Raw genomic sequence first — 17,016 nt, 5'->3', positions numbered from 1 at the left:
TGGAACTTGCATTCCAGCAGGGAAGATAACGTCACATAGTAACTAGTACTGTGACAAGGAAGAGGAAATAAAGCCAGGTATGTGTTAGGGAGAGCCGAGAGAACTAGAATTTGGGGACATATTACACAAGGTAAGAGGGGGAGGACAGGGGAGGTGACAGCGGAGCTAAAGCCAGAACAATGAGAAGAATCTTCGTCCAACGTAAAAGGGCTCTTTTATTACATCCTAGTTAATGGAAAGATATTTTTGACTTTGCACCCAGAGGCTGTAGAAGAATCTCAGAAAATAAAATCTGGCTTTGGATAAATCTTTCATAGCACTAAAATGTTGCCTGTGGCCCTGAATTATGTAAGACGCCAGAGCACAGAGCATAACTGTAGAGAAACAGGAATTACTCTGCCAGGCTCTGGGAAAGCCTGCAGTTGTTTTCTCCTCTCCCGGTCTGCGCTTCCTGGAACAGCCCCAGCCTGCCTGCCTCTGCCTGGCGGTCTCTGCTCACAGAGGCTGCTGCTTCCCCAGGAAGGAAGCTCCAGGTTCCTCCTTCACCCAGGTCGTGAAGTTGCTAATAGCTGCCCTCAAGGCTTCTTCTCCCATTCCCCTCACCTTGGCCAGCTCAGCTCCTCTCTGATATGTTCCTGCTGCTCGAATTTGCCTCCTGCATTTTGCCTCAATGCATATTTGGCCCCCATCCAAAGTGATCATCATTAATGCTCTCTTCTCATGGATCTATTGGCCAGATGATTTCTGCTAAAATATTTCACCGCACTTCCCTTGTCCTCACCCCTACTTCCCTTTTTCTTATCTCCCTCCGTGTTCTCTAGCCGATGCTTGTCCTAGACTAACAGTTCCTGGCACATTCTTGCAGTCTTGACAATCAGGGAAATCGTTAATACACACACACACACACACACAAACACACATTCATATTTGTATGCAATGCCTTCTGTCATTTTCTCTGTCTTTGCAGAGTAGCTTCCATGTATTATATATCTACTACCTCTAATTCACCTGATAAACCTAGGATGTAGACACCCTTATTTTACAAACGAGGAAAGTGATGGTAATAATGGTGTCTGTCTGGTAGAGTTGTTATGAGGATCAAATGACACAATGCACAATAAGCACTTATCCCGGTGCTTGGCACACAGCTAGCCCTCAGTGAGGGTTGTGATGATTCATTGACCTCTCAGTCACCATTGCATTTCATTATGAACTAGATAAAGTAGAAGAGAGTACCTTTAAACTAGCATAATTATAAAACGTAGGATTCTTATTTTAAAGTGATTTTTTTTTTCACTAGCCATTCTAAAGCCTAGTTTTTACAAGCCAAGGAATTTGCCTTCATCTTCTCATCTCTATCCTTAGGGATGCACAAACATAAAGCCAAAGGTATTTAGGATGGAAAAGAGGATAACGACCATCCCTCACATCTGCACAAGCCCTGTCCCCAAGGCAAAGCCTTTTGTCCAAGGCTCTGTAAGGACCATCCTCCCAGCTTCTCAGTGTCTGAGGCACAAGCTCCCTCTGAGGCCTGACTTGTATCTGTATTTTTTGCCTCCTCACTTAGACAAAGCTATGTTTTTCTTCTTTCAGAGCTTACTATCCTCCTCTTCCTCCCTTCATCTCCATCACAACCACTTTGGAAACCCTGCACAAAACATTTTCATAAAAGCAGCACATACACCTCAAACTGCATTAGAACTTAGGTGCACCACCATATGTCAATAGATGTCCCTCAAAAAACTGCCCTCAGTGTCAGATGAGTTTGGGAAACCTTGTGTAAAGAAAAGCAAAGAGGTGTCCTTGCTGCTGGGCTTCACTTAGAACCTCTAATCTGCTAATGAAGGTGGAGAACATCTCTAGGAGGCGCTGGACAACTAGTGCCCCTCCAAGGGATCTGGGGACAGGGCTTGTGCACCTTGGTCAGGGTCGCCTTTTTAACGTCTTGCCAGAGCCCAGCATCCTTGGGGACTGGGGGATGCAAGTTTTGGTAAAAAACGATTTCTGCCTTCTGCCACAGCATGGGCGTTGGGGGCAATGGCAATTGAGTAAGATAGGGAAGAACAGGGCAGGAGCCCTCAAGGGTCAGCTCAGCAAAGAGCAAGTGGGACAGGCCCAAGTGGAAGGAGAGATGAGGAAGACAGGTCTTACTGGGAGAGGGGATTCACAAATCAGAGGGAAAAGTTACATTGCAGGAGGTGGAATGGCAAGAGGCAATTATTCCCAATTGTTAGAGGTCCCCAAATTCTAGCCACATGGCTGGGACTAAGGAAGGCAAGCAAACTGACACCACAGTTTAAGAAGAGATAGACATTGCCAATTTTACCTCCCACCCCCTGAAATAGTGGCCCCAGAGAAACCCCTTTCTGGATAGATCCCAACACTGTCACCTCCTAACTCGCAGCCTAGGCTGGTCACTGACTCTCTGGGAATCTGACATTGCAGAATTTATAAGATAGGAACAGTGATGGCACCTGCCTCCTGGGGAGGTCTGAAGCTTGTTTTATAGAAGCACCCCAACAAGTGCAGCACACAGTGCATCCATTAATGTGACTTTCTCTCTGGTGGATTGTATTTTTCCCTGTCATTATCTCTGGATCTCCCCCAGGTCAAGAAGAAGAGAGATTGGCCCTAGAAACTGCCCTGATGTACGGAGCTAAAAAGCCCCTCAACACAGAGGGTGTCATGAAATCGAGGTCCAAAGTTGACATGGACTTTGAAGTGGAAAATGCCGTGCTGGGAAAAGACCTCAGGCTCACCATCACCTTCCGGAACAACAGCCACAACCATTACACCATCACAGCTTATCTGTCAGCCAACATCACCTTCTACACCGGGGTCTCGAAGGCAGAATTCAAGAAGGAGACGTTCGACGTGATGCTGGAGCCCTTGTCCTGTAAGCTAACAATGGTGTGGTTCTCTTTGAGACTTGCTGTCTGGCCCCTGTCTTGCTAGGTGTTAATGCCCATTATAGCTTCATATCAAAGTTAAAGTTCCCCCAATATCTCAGAAGTGTGAGCCTCACAGGGAGAACTCACTTACTCTGCAAAAGCCTGCACTTTTTTTTTTTTTTTTTTGAAATGGAATCTCGCTCTGACACCCAGGCTGGAGTGCAATGGTGTGGTCTGGGCTCACTGCAACCTTCACCTCCCGGATTCAAGTAATTCTCCTGTCTCAGCCTCCCAAGTAACTGGGATTACAGGCACCTGCCACTATGCCCGGCAATTTTTTATATTTTTGGTAGAGACGGGGTTTCACTATGTTGGCCAGGCTGATCTCAAACTCCTGACCTCAGGTGATCCGCCCACCTCGGCCTGCCAAAGTGCTGGGATTATAGGCATCAGCCACCACGCTCGGCCCAGAAGCCTCCACTTTCATCTTCACATCTCATGCACAGAAGTGAGCATTGAAATTTTCAAAGCCTAGAGCCCCTGAGTCGTGAGAATTAAATGTAACTTCTTGCTATTCAAAGTGTGGTGCATGAACCAGCTGCATCAGCATCTGGCTTTTTTTTTTTTTTTAATCCTGAATCTCATGTCCCACCCCACACCTTCTGAATCAAAAACCATGTTTTGACAAGATCCCAAGGGGACTGGAGTGTACAGGAGAGTTTGTGGAGCATGGATCTAAATGATCCATCTCAGACACAGGCCCTCTGCTGATGCCTGTCTCCCAAGTTAGTGAAGTCTTTTGGGGGCCGTCCAGAATGAATGGTGTGCTTTGCTTTCCCATTCAAAAGGCAGGAAGATCTACGCGCTGCACACAGGCCGCTTCTTAAAAATGCTGTCGCCTGTAATCCCAGCACTTTGGGAGGCCAAGGTTGGCAGATCATCTGAGGTCAGGAGTTCGAGACCAGCCTGGCCAACATGGTGAAACCCCATCTCTACTAAAACAAAAATTAGCCAGGCATGGTGGCAGGCACCTGTAGTCTCAGCTACTCGGGAGACTGAGGCAGGAGAATTGCTTGAACCCGGGAGGCCAAGGTTGTAGTGAGCCAAGATCATGCCACTGCACTCCAGCTTGGGTGACAGACCAAGACTCCGTATCAAAAAGAAAAAAAAAAAAAAGGAGGCTGGAGACAAATAAATGTCATCTAGGAGGGGCTTATGAAGGGGTTTTCTACCTCTGCCATCTCTTGCGGGGCCTCTTTCTCGTCCTTGCATACACATCCTTCCAAGCATTTTCATCACTATTAAAACAGAATATTTTAAGAAGATCAGGGTCCACATGCTGCAGCTTACCTTGGGGATCACAATCTCAAAAAATCACATTTCCTAGGAAGTTCATATTTGGTGGACACAATAGTTGACCACACGATGGGCAACACGAGTCAATTGGAAGAAACTGGTCTCCAGGCAGAGCATGAGTTAGAGCAGGTTGCAAAGGACCTCGATGCTTTGGGGCACCAAGTTCTGTTGGCCTGACGTGCAGCACTGGAAAGAAAAGTGCACAAATAATAATTTTGACAAAGCAAAAGCAAGCAAAACTAATACACTCCCCGGGATGGCCAAGCCACAAGTCTCAATTGCTCTCAAGCTCTCTGGATTTTGTGGCCATCACAGATCATGGTACCCTTGCTGAGGTTTCGGAAAATATTCCCAGAAAAATGAGAAACTATTTTTAAAAATCCTGATTCCAAGGAACTTACTCAAATTTGAAGGAAGCCAATCTCCCTAGCTTCAGTAATAGAACTAACAATTAAGAAATCACTATAGTGGGGCCAGGCGTGGTGGCTCATGCCTGTAATCCCAGCACTTTGGGAGGCTGAGGCGGGTAGATCACCTGAGGTCAGGAGCTCGAGACCAGCCTGGCCAGCATGGTGAAACCTCATCTCTACTAAAAATACAAAAAATTATCCAGGCATTGTGGCAGATGCCTGTAATCCCGGCTACTTGGGAGGCTAAGACAGGAGAATCATCTGAACTCAGGAGGCACTATAAGGTTTTTTTTGTTTTTTTTTTTTTTTTTTTTTTTTTGAAACTGAAAGATTTGGCGCTTTTCTTATTCCTAGGGTAGTAAAGGTAATTTTCATGGAAAAGAATAGTCAGTGTAAAGGACTAAAGAGGACAACAGTCATGGGGATTGTTTAAAACAGGCAGCCACATTTGATTTCAGAGAGTTTTGCAAATAGAGAATTCTGGATATAAGCGATGACTGTGTAACCTACCAGCTATGTTTCCTGAGCGAGTTACTTAAGCACTCTGAGCTCTCTCCCCTCATCTGCAAAGGGGAACAATAGCACGCACACCACAGCGTTCTTCATTCATTCCCCAAACCTTTATTTAGTGCTTGCAAGTCCGGGTTCTGTTTTATACTGGAGACACAACAATGCCTATTCTTACTGAATTTCTAATCTCATGGGGAAACCAAACAAACAAGTGAATCTATAGTATAGTTATATGGGTAATAGAAAAATATAAAGCAGGTTAAGGAAAACAGGGAGTACTTGTGGAGGTGGTCAGAAAAAAAAAACCTGTCTAATAAGGTGACATTTAACAGAGACCTGACTGAAGGTCAGAAGTGAGCATTCCATCCAGAAGAAACTGTATGTGCAAAGGCCCTGGGGCCAGAGCATGTCTGATGTGTTCAATGAGCAGGAAGGAGCCAGAACAGGAACAAAGGTGGCAAGGAGGCAGTGCTGGATGCAGACCATATAAAGAATTGTAGGCCTTTATAAGGTCTTTGATTTTTATTTTCAGTGAGCTGAGGGCCTTTAGAGAGTTTTGAGCAGAAATGTGGCATAATCTAACTTAGGTTTTGAAAAGACCACTGGCTGCTGTGTTGAGAAGAGACTAAAGAGGAAGTAGGGCTGAAGGTTAGAGACTGGTAGGATGTTTCTGCAGTGGCTACACTGAGAGGTGCTGATACTAGTGATGGAAGCAGCGAGAACTAGTCCGATCTGGGCATGTGCTGAAGGTGGAGCCCGCCTGATTGGCTGATGGACTGGATATGTGGTGTTAGAGAAGGAGGGTGTGGAGGAAACCAGATGAGTGATAAATGTGAAACGTTTGGCACATGGTAGACTCTCAGTAAATGGTAACTGCCAACATGTTTACATTTGGGGAAACTGAAGCTGGAAAGATGAGTCGATGTGTTCAAGCCCCTAAACAGCAATGAGAGGCGAAGCAGATAATAGAGTAGACAGATAATAGCAGTGACAGTGAGCCAGTTCAGTGTAAACTTGGCCCCAAGTGGGCCAGTTCCCTTCCTTGTGCCCCCGTTACCTGGAGTCTAGCACAGATCCTTAGACAAAGAACCAAATATCAGGCCTTTTCCCACCTCACAAGTGTCCTGTCTCATAATCTCCTTCCCCTCCCCTCTCTAATCCAATTCAAGAACGAGCTTGTATGGGTGAGCAGAATGATATCATTCTCTCAGTCACTGACCTAGGGACAGCTGACCAAACCTCCACCTGAGTCCATGGGAACACATCTCCCACTCACTTGGCCAGCCCCAGCTTGTCCTGAATAACTTGAAGGGAACTGGGGACTCTTTGTTCCTGTGCCCTGCAGGCAGGTGGCATTAACTGTGAGCAATAAATTGTGTATTGAAATATAAATTAAATTGCAGTATATTGCAAAAAGCCACATAACTTTAGGCCTTGATCAAGCATTCTTAGATGCCCCTGTTGCAAAGAAAGTTTTCCAAGTAGAATGGGAGGCATACTTTCCAGATCGATGATTAAAGGGAATGCGTGTGCTAGAATCAGCTTGGGAGATCTGAATAACTTAAACCTCTCCATACCTTCAAAGGTGCTATCATTTCCACTTGGCTATATTTAGTTTTCTTCGCTTTTTGGAAAAGAGATGAGGCAGCTCCAGTCTGTGTCTCCCTTGGCTTTCCCCAGACACCGTAAATGATATTGGCAGCATCCCAGCCCCACTGCTCACAGCGCGAAAACCTATTCCTCCTTCTCTTGCCACGTTTAATCAACTTTATCTAGAACAATTTCTTGTGCAGCGGCAAAACACAGCACTTACATAACATACTATTTCAGAAGCACTGTTCTCCTGGGCTCTGAAGCACAGCCTGGTTTCTTTAGTGCTCTGATTTAGGGAGTGCTCTGCCTCAGAGAAGAGAGGGTCCTGATACCGAGATTATAAAGATAGCAAGAGCCTCTGTAAAGAAGTCATATCCCACTAGCCAAAAGAAATCCAGTGGTCAAATACAGTCCTCTAGAAATAGCCAGGGGAAGTCATTTTATTATTGTTATTACTGGAGGCAGCTAGAGGCAAAATGCAGGTTCTTCGAGGCCTTCCACCTTGCCATTTCATCCATTCTATCTAGAGACACGACAAACTGACCGTTTATGCTCATCTGAGGCTGTAACCAATAGAGGGCCAGAACCTCACTCATCTAGACTATTAATCGCAAGGGGAGTCACGGAGGAAGCAGGGTCCAGGCGTAGGTCCAAAGACAGCAATAAGAGCCGGTCATTCCAAAAGGCAGGACCTGGGGGCCAAGGTCAAGGCAAGGTCACAGCTTTAAAGAACCAGCTCTAAATAGAACAGCTCTGCTCCAGAAATCAAGCCAACAAAGCTAGCTCTTTAGTGCTTTCCTAAAATAGACCAATACATTCTGATAATCCACCTGCTGTATGCGGGGTTGCTTGGTTTCAGCACCATTGACATTATTATGGGCTGGATACTTTGTTGTGGTACTATCCTGTGCATTGTAGGATGTTTAGCAGCATTTTTGGCCCCTTTCCACCAGATTCCAGTAGTAACTCACCCTCCACCCCAGTTGTGACAATCAAAAAGGTCTCCAGACATTGCCAAATGTCCCCTGGGGGTAACATTGCTCCCTATTGACAACTACTAGTCTACGATGACCAACCTTTCTAGTTTTCCAGGGATCGATGGGGTTCCCAGGATGCAGGCCTTTCAATTTAAAATCCAGGTAGTCCTCAGTTCACCCTAACTCTGGCCCTAACTTACCCCTTCTGCTGTTAGAACCTCCCATCTCTCAGAGCATCTCACACTTGAATAGGCATTGTCTGGGATCTTATTCAAATGCAGATCCTGACTTCAGTGGTGCAGTAAGAAGTCAGAGACCCTGCATCTGTAACAAGCTCCCAGGTCTGCAGACCACAGGAGGAACAGCAAAGACCTAGACTGGAAAGCCATCTCTTCCACTGGAACCCAGGCTGTCTGCAGGGCTGATTCTACAGGGATGCCCCTGGTTGTTGGAGTGGCCCTTCTCAACCCTGGCTGCACATCAGAGTCAGCTGCAGAGCTTTTAAAAATACAGGTGTCTGGGTCCTCCAAGGCTCTGATTTAATTGGCCTGGAATGAGATCCAGCTTGGTCGGTCTTTAAGGTCCCCAGGTGATTGTGATATAGAGCCAAGACTGAGGACTCTTCAATCTGAAGTCTTGGAAGCAGGCATAGCACTTACGCATCCGGAAAGAGACTTCCAAATAGAAGTGCTGCCCAAGGCAGAGGCCTTCCCAGCCTCTTGGTCTTCAAGGTCCAGAGCCAGTTGCTGCAGATCCAGCACAGGTGTGAGAGTTCCTCTACAGATGATGGACATGGCTCAATGCACCCACACCTTCGAGCCAGTGGGGAGTCAGGGGCCCTGCTCTCTGCTCTGGTGCATGCCCATCCACAGGCACTCCACGCTCCTGCAAACTGCTGTTCCATACAGCAGACTAAAATGTATTATCCTCTGCACTCGAATTGTTGGCCATGAAGCTGTTTCCTTCAGTAACTTCCACAGAAAGGAGAAGTCTTTGGCAAAAGCCAGAAATTGAGAATGAAAGCAGTAAAGACATTCAGGTCTGTGGAGGTTCATAGAGTCTGTTCCCTGCGGCTGGGGATGGAGGAATGAGTCACCCATTCACCTGCAGGGTCTGCCAGCTGTCGGCTCATGCAGGCATCTGGCTCCGACCGGGTAGCAGCGAGTGCACACCTGGGCTCAGCCTACAGAGAAACTGCCCATTGCTCTCTAGAATCCTGGACAGTGGGAAATGGGAGTTAGAGAGAGAAAGTGAGCCAGAGCCACAAGATAGAACTCACCATCCTCAGCCCAGATGGTAATTGGAGGGGAGCCAGGACCACTCCCCATCCTCCAAATGCCATTCTCGTTGGCTTGTCCCCAGGACCTAGAAATCTGACATCAGTGACTGGTTTCCATTGAGAGAACAATCATTTGGCACAGAGGTCTTCTAAATCACAAACAGAGGTTTGGAGATAGTTGAATGCCTGTGGTAGAAACTGGTTTCAACAGCTTCCTTCTCTTAAATAGAAAAATCTTAAATAGAAAAAATGATATCAGATTGGAGAGAAAATGTGGAGTGCTACAATGTTTATGTAGTTGACAATTTTGTCTGAGTGTGGCCCATGGCCTAGGTGAGACACTTCTTATTTCACAAGGGGATCGCGCGTGGAATAGGGGCCTTGGACTTCAGCACCCCACATGTTCCATTTTGGGATGATCCCAGCCCAAATCAAAGCCACCGTTAAAACCCGTTGATCCTTCTTTGCCACAAAAATCACATCTTTTCCATGGCATTTCTTTTACAACAGCAAAAGAACTGTTTGGAAGGTTTGACACATTTTCTCCAGTAAGACTTCAGTGAATATTAAATTTCTAGCACATTCTTTACCTAAGAAGCAGGACAGCTTATCCCCAATTGACTCTTCGTTCCACTTGCCCCTTACCTTTGCTGTGTTCCTGGTGGCTTCCAGGCTACTGTGGGAAGGATGGGGAAACTTGGGGAAAGGTAAAGTAGATGCTGTCTCAAGTCTTGATGCCAGGCCCGTGTGTGTTTTCTCCTGCCAGTCAAGAAAGAGGCGGTACTGATCCAAGCCGGCGAGTACATGGGTCAGCTGCTGGAACAAGCGTCCCTGCACTTCTTTGTCACAGCTCGCATCAATGAGACCAGGGATGTTCTGGCTAAGCAAAAGTCCACCGTGCTGACCATCCCTAAGCTCATCATCAAGGTCAGTCTTAGCGTCTCATCCTGGAACAGAGAGAAAGGCACACAGACTTACTGTTCATGTGTGCATGTGTGTGCTTGTGTGTGTGTGTGAATGAATGTCCTGCTCAAAAAAAAAAAAAAAAAATACCAGTGCTAGGATCCTCCTGTTCTTTGAAAGAAGTAAACTGCCCTATATATAGACACATACATATAACACTTTTCTCTCCTCTCCAGATTTAAATATATAGATGTGGTTGCAGATATAAATATAACCTGTGGGTATAAACACACTTGTGGAGGAAGATAAAGATGTGTAATGGCTACAGATACTTAGAACTTTCATTGTCTCCAGAATAAAGTGGGTCAGGCATGCCATAAGAGGTAGATAAACTGCCTGCAACATTTTGCACAGTAATTTTGTTTATGGAGGTATAATTGTGGACAGTAGATCGCACAGATCAAAATATACAGCTTGATGATGATTTTGTATGTGTGTGTGCCTTGCAACCACGAGCCAGATGAAGAAATGGAGGATTTCAAACACCCCCAGAAAGTTCCCTCATGCCTTTTCTAGCCAATAACCCCCTGGACCATCACCAAGATAATAACTTTTCTGACTTCTGTCACCATAGGTTTTTTTGCATGTTTGACCAGTAGTTTTCATGGTGCCTCTCCAGTGATCACCAGAAATCTCTGCCCAAGTGGCTCAGGAGACTTGGCAGAGGAAGGCCGAGGGTGGATGAGAGTGGGAGACAAATGTGGGAGCCCATGTGCTCCTACTTCTCAGACTCACCACTGTAGTTTCTGGGGGTTCTGTGGTTAAATCCACAAGACACCTTCCTGCCCTTGAAGCAGGAACCCAGGCCTCTGGCAGGGACCCTGAGAAGTGACATCTCATGCAGCCCTTATCCAGGGCATAGAGCCCTTCCCTAGTCTCTGGAGAACAATCTTCTTGAAGTGATTGAGAGCAATTAGCACAGATCCTGCTAAACTACATTGCTCTAAAGTGGTAGATAAATCAAAGCTTTATAAAGCTGATCGTATTTTAATGGTCCTAGAGGTGGGCAGGGTGAGGGTAGTCCTTGCTTCTCATGAATCCTTTGCTATGAATCATTTGGAAAGCTAATGGCTGCTGTGCAGCCTTCAGCATGGCAGTGTTCCTTGGGTAACTACTGGGCTCCAGACAGTTTTTAAAGCACTTTACATGGGTGCATTTTCAACCACCAACAACCCCACAAGGTAAAGAGTATTGGCATCCCTTTACAGATGAGAAAACTGAAGCACAGAGAGGTTCTATAGCTCCTCCAAGGCCATACAGCCAGCAAACGGTGGAGCTGGGCTTCCAACCCCAGCAGGCTGGCTGCAAAAGCAGCGCTGGGAACCAGCTCCTTCAACTACTCTTATGGTCTGGTCCTGTGTGATTGACACAGTGAGACACCCCAAGGCAAGGCCCATCCAAGCTCACAGGCATGTAATGCCCATCAGGGAGCAGAACACCAGGCCGTTCTTTTCTACAAAGGCCTACATTGTCATGTCTCTGGTTCCTTCGCCTCTGTCACGGCCCACAGCCCACCATGGCATTATCTGCACAGGAAGGTTTAAAAGAAAGAATGAAAATGAGGATGTGCAGGGTTGGCAGGCAAAGTCAGAAACAAATGCAAAATGGAGAGGTGGGGATTAGGGTTGCTGCAGAGATACCGTCATCCAAGAGAACATGAGGTTAATTGCTTAAGGTGCAGGATGCCCTAACCCGGAAGTTGTTCTTCACAGCTGGCTCTTCCTACAGACATGTGGCAGCCCCTGCTGCAGGCCTGTCCCAGCCACTTGGTGGAAGCAGCTTTTGCTACCCTTGTGGGCCGTTGAGCAGGTTTCATTTATGAGCTCAACCCTGAACCTTCCCCACCAGCAGCAAGGCCTGCGTGTGTACCTAATTATGGAGTGACGGCCTGTCCCTGCAAAGGTCTCAGGAGAGAGCCTTCCCGAGCTGTGAAGTGCTCAAACCACAGCAGAAAATAGAATTTAATTGCACCACTGATAATAAACCGGATGTATGAAGGAAACTGATAACTTTCATCTTTTAGGCACTATTAATTTGAAGGATTATTTGTTAGTTATCTTCTGGGCTTACTTAAAGAGCAGTTTAATTCCCAAGGAGCACAATCAGAATACCTTATCCCACAAGTTAGCAGACCTGGGCATGGAGAGAGTACTTTAAACGGAGAGTTATTTTGTTTTGTGTTTCGTTCCACAAAGGAATCAGAGATGCTGCTCCTGGAGGAAACTTATTTAGAAGTAGGGACATTTGATAGGGAAGAGAGCATGAAACAGATGGAAATTCTGGCTTCTGTCCATGCCAAGTTTGTTCAAAAAGGTGGAATGGGGCATCATCCCATAAACTGCTCTTTAACCATTAGCCCTACTAACTCTAAGGATAACCTAAATCCACACTGAGTAGAAGTGCTCCTGGGTAAAGCACCCACACCCTAAGGACCACCCAGGAGTCACAGAGCTGTGAGAGGGCCTGGGTGCAGAAGCTCTGGTTTGTGGACTGGGGACCTGCCTAGCTTCCCGGAGATGTGAAATGCAGAGTCACAGCAGGGGAGGGGAGGAGGAAGGGGAAGGGAGGGAGAGGAGAGAAGAACAGAGGGGAGAGGAGAGAACAGAGGAGAAAAGGAGGGAGGGAGGGGAGGAGAGGATGGAGAGGAGAAAAAGAGGAAAGGAAAGAGGAGGGCACAGGAGGGAAGAGGAGAGAACAGGAAAGAAGAGGAAGGGACAGGAGGGAAAAAAGAGGGAGAATGGAGAGGAGAAGAGGGAAAAAAAGGGGAGAGGACAGTAATAAGAAAACTTAAAGTTGAAATATTCCAAAGGAGGCCTAGGGGGAGGAGTCAGATTAATTGTATAAAACAAAACTCGATTGTTGAGTTATTTTTTCTCCTTCCTTCCTTCCTTCCTTCCTTCCTTCTTTCCTTTCTTTCTATTTTTATTTTAGGTTTGAGGGTATGTATGAAGGTTTGTTATGTAGATACACACGTGTCACAGGGGTTTGGTGAACACATCATTACATCACCCAGGCATTAAGCCCAGTACCCAGTAGTTATCTTTTCTGTTCCTCTCCCTCCTCCCACCCTCCTCACTCAAGTAGACCCCAGTGTCTGTTGTTTCCTTCTGTGTGTTCATAAGTTCTCATCATTTAGCTCCCACTTGTAAGTGAGAACATGTGGTATTATGTTTTCTGTTCCTGCATTAGTTTGCTAAGAATTATAGCTTCCATGAGCTCTTTTTTTTTCATATGCTTGTTGGCCATGTATATGCGCATGTCCCTTGCCCACTTTTTAATGGGGTTGTTTTTTTTCCTGTAAACATGTTCAAGTTCCTTATAGATGCTGGATATTGGCAACATCACCAATCATCAGAGAAATGCAAATCAAAGCCACCATGAGATACTATCTCATACCAGTCAGAATGGCTATAATTAAAAAGTCAAAAAATAACAGGTACTGGTGGGGTTGTGGAGAAAAAGGAACACTTATACATGGTTAGTGGGAGTGTAAACTAGTTCAGTCCTTGTGGAAAACAGTGTAGCGATTCCTGAAAAAGCTAAATACAGAAATACCATTTGACCCAGCAATCCCATTACTGGGTATATACCCAAAAGGAATATAAATCATTCTATCGTAAAGATTCATGCACTTATATGTTTATTGCAGCACTATTCACAATATCACACACAGGGAATCAATCTAAATGCCCATCAATGGTAGACTGGACACAATGCAGCCACAGCTATCAAAAAGGATGAGGACATGTCCTTTGCAGGAACACAAATGGAGCCAGAGGCCATTATCTTAGCAAACTAACACAGGAAGAGAAAACTGAATACTGCATGTTCTCGCTTATAAGTGGGAGCTAAAAGATGGGAACATATGGATATATAGTGGGAAACAACACACACAGGGTCCTGTTGGAGAATGGAGGGTGGGAGGAGGGAGAGGATCAGGAAAAATAACTAATGGGTACTAGGTTTAATGGCTTTGTGACAAAATAATCGTACAACCCTCATGACACAAATTCACCTATACAACAAACCTGCACATGTACCTTGAACTTAAAATAAAAGGTTTTTAAACAATGAGGACTTGGAAAGGGAGCTAAATGCAGTAAAAGTACAAAACCACAATGGCTCAGAGGTCCAGAATTACATAGGACATATTTCTCTAAATTCTAAGAAAACGCTTACACCCTTTTTCAACCTCTTTGAGCCTGGATGGACACACAACTGACTGAGCCTCAAGGTTGTTGTGGGCAAATGTGCCAGGCACAGGGTGCAATTATGTGAGAGACAGAGAGGAGACCACAGCCCTTCCTACTCAGCTCAGTCACGAGAAGGGTTGGGACCAGCCCCTGGTGATTATGATGACAGCAGCTATGATTTATTAAGCACTACATTATTAAACGCCTTTCTTCCGTGATCTTATTTAACCCTCTCTACCATCCTACAAGGAGGACGTTACTATAACCTCTGTTTTACTGATTAGAAAACTGAGAGGACCAGAGAAGGCAGTGCCTTGTAGCACAGTGGTCAGAACATGGGCTCTGGAACCAAACTATCTGAGTTTAAAGCTTGTTTTCTGAACATCATAACTGTGTAAGCCTGGACAGATCATTTCACCTCTCTTGGCTTCTGCGTTCTCATCTGTAAGTCAAAAGCAATGGTAACTCTCCTCCTGGGGTCTTTGTGAGTATGTTATGAGTCAATGGATGCCTGAGTCACAGTGCACACCTATATATGTTGGTTGCTGCTGTTATTGCCATTATTGCTGTTTATTAGTAACTGGCCCGTGATCACGTGCCTACTGAGGGAAGGAGAGACACTTCTGGCCCAGGTCTTCCTGACTGTGCTGGTCTTCCAGTCTGTGCTGGCAGCTGTTGGGCTACAGTGGAACTATCACACAAAGCAGAGGCAGTCATTGACTTTGCAGAGAGTTTTGTATTCAAGGGAGGAGAGATCACCCACACTTGAGTGGTGTGGGACATCAAGAATTAAGACTGTGGAAAGATGAATGGTCCCCAGTGAACGGATAACGTTCAACCAGTAGAGATGGATGGAGAGATCCCTTCAGATGCTAGGAAGAAAATGTTAGCAAGGGCTAGAAGGGAGGTGGAGCAGTGAGAAGCGTGCCTTGGCTGGGGTGGAGGCTGGGAGCAGGGATGAATAAGGGTAACCTGAGAAAGATAGTTTAGGGCTATGTTGAGGGGAGTCTACAATTTTGGATGAGAGCTTTATCATCAACTCTGTGAACAAAGAGGCTTCAGGGGAGTTTCTAGAGTAGGAATGTGACACGATCGTCAACTCCGCTCTCCCACAAGTCAGAGCCACTTTTTCTTACTCCCTTCTCTTCAAAGCCTTTGCCCAAAGCATTGTCTTCTCCAGGAAGTACCCAACTCAGCCTTGGAACTAGAGTTTCCTAAAAGCTAGTTTCCAGCTGTTCTTACCTGATTCCCCTTTAGAGCAAATCTAGGCCAATCTGGAACAATATTGGGCTCACATGTCTGAATTCAAGTCACTGTCAACCAAAGCAGGCCAGTGGCTTCCTGTTTGTGCATCCCAGTGGACCCAGTCATGGATTTCACTGGTCCCTGTGGTGATAAAGATGGGGACTGGGCTCAATTGTGCTCCCAGTCAACCATTCCCAGCACCCACCATATGTGAGTCAGAATGTGTGATCCTCACATGGAAACAGGCAGAGGGAGACAGTCATTAAACTTTAATGAGCACACGTCTCTTTCCCCATGCTATCAAAATATTTTGACGAGAAAAGAAAATTTCATTACAATCAGACATAGGATTTTTCTCTGCCTTCCCATGTGTTGCTTGTTCTCTCTCTCTCTCTCTCACTCACACACACACACACACACACACACACACACACACACACACACACATCCTCTCTCTCTGAACTTCGGTATACCCTTTGCAAAGTGAATACACTATGATTATACTGCTCCTCCTGTTAAGTACAGGCACATATAAAACACAGCCTTGGGATTCACATCTGTAGCAACGTTTGTGAGAATGCATGGCCCATGTCTGAACCTAGTAGCTGTTGGTAAACGTTCTCTTTCTCCTCCGTAGTCCCATCAATGCCTGGGGGTTGCTTAGAGCAGTGTGTGGGCCACTGGACTGAAGAGGGCCAGTGGCCTGAATGTGGCCCTCACCTAGTGGCATGGAATCTCTTGAATCTCTGGTCACCAGGTGTTGAGTGTATGCAGCATTCCCTGTGGAATGGGGCCTTCCTCATGCAGGAAGGCTCGCCTTGGAGATCCTGATGTAAGGCCCGGGGGAGAGAGGAGATGCTCACATGTTCCTTCAATGATCTCTACTCAGTACCTGCCATTCTAAAGCAGCTCAGGAGCCAGCACTTCTGTGGTATTCTCACGTGGAAAAAGTCCTGCAGCCTTTGCAGGATGTCAGCAAGCACTGATAGAACTAATTTTCTCATATGAACTAGGAACAATTTTGCTAGGAGAAAACATGACCATTTTTTATGCATGTGAGTTTTAAAGTTGGAAGCATAAGCAAACAGGTGTCTCCAAATTTTTCGAAAAAAACTTTTAAAATGAGGACAACTGACTGTTTCCAAGAGTTTTTTAAAGTAAGCATTTGCTTTCTACTTATTTTGTCCGTTAGCTGAATGACTTTCCAGTTTTTATTTATCTCTTTATTTAGTCATTCTTGCATTCATCCATTCTTCATATAGTTATTTGGTGCCCACTCTGTAAATAAACTGTAGCAAATGCCTAGAGCTTTCAAAACCATTATCAGAGAGGCCGGGCACAGTGGCTCACACCTGTAATTCCAGCACTTTGGGAGGCCAAGGCAGGTAGATCCCTTGAGGTCAGGAGTTTGAGACGAACCTGGCCAACAAGGTTAAATCCCGTTTCTACTGAAAATACAAAAATTAGCCAGGCCGTGGTGGTGCGTGCTTGTAATCCCAGCTACTCAGGAAGTTGAGGCAGGAGAATCACTTGAATCCAGGAAACAGAGGCTGCAGTGAGCCGAGATCCTGCCATTGCACTCCAGCCTAGGTGACAGAG

The 17,016-nt window shown here is 45.8% G+C and overlaps 1 protein-coding gene across 2 annotated transcripts in view; it reads left to right on the top strand.

Annotated features, from left to right (window-relative positions):
* F13A1 (coagulation factor XIII, A1 polypeptide) overlaps window positions 1-17,016 on the top strand; it is a 167,260-nt gene that overhangs the window by 134,179 nt on the left and 16,065 nt on the right. For both annotated transcript variants that reach the window (XM_011984597.1, XM_011984598.1), the window contains 2 exons: window positions 2,609-2,896; window positions 9,783-9,943. In XM_011984597.1, coding sequence (XP_011839987.1) covers window positions 2,609-2,896; window positions 9,783-9,943 — 449 coding nt within the window. The remainder of the gene's footprint in view (window positions 1-2,608; window positions 2,897-9,782; window positions 9,944-17,016) is intronic.

Source organism: Mandrillus leucophaeus, unplaced genomic scaffold (genome assembly GCF_000951045.1).
Source record: "Mandrillus leucophaeus isolate KB7577 unplaced genomic scaffold, Mleu.le_1.0 Scaffold27, whole genome shotgun sequence".
NCBI classification, from domain to species: domain Eukaryota; kingdom Metazoa; phylum Chordata; class Mammalia; order Primates; family Cercopithecidae; genus Mandrillus; species Mandrillus leucophaeus.
The sequence above is the reverse complement of the archived record's forward strand: the minus strand, read 5'-3'. Positions and strand labels throughout refer to the sequence as shown.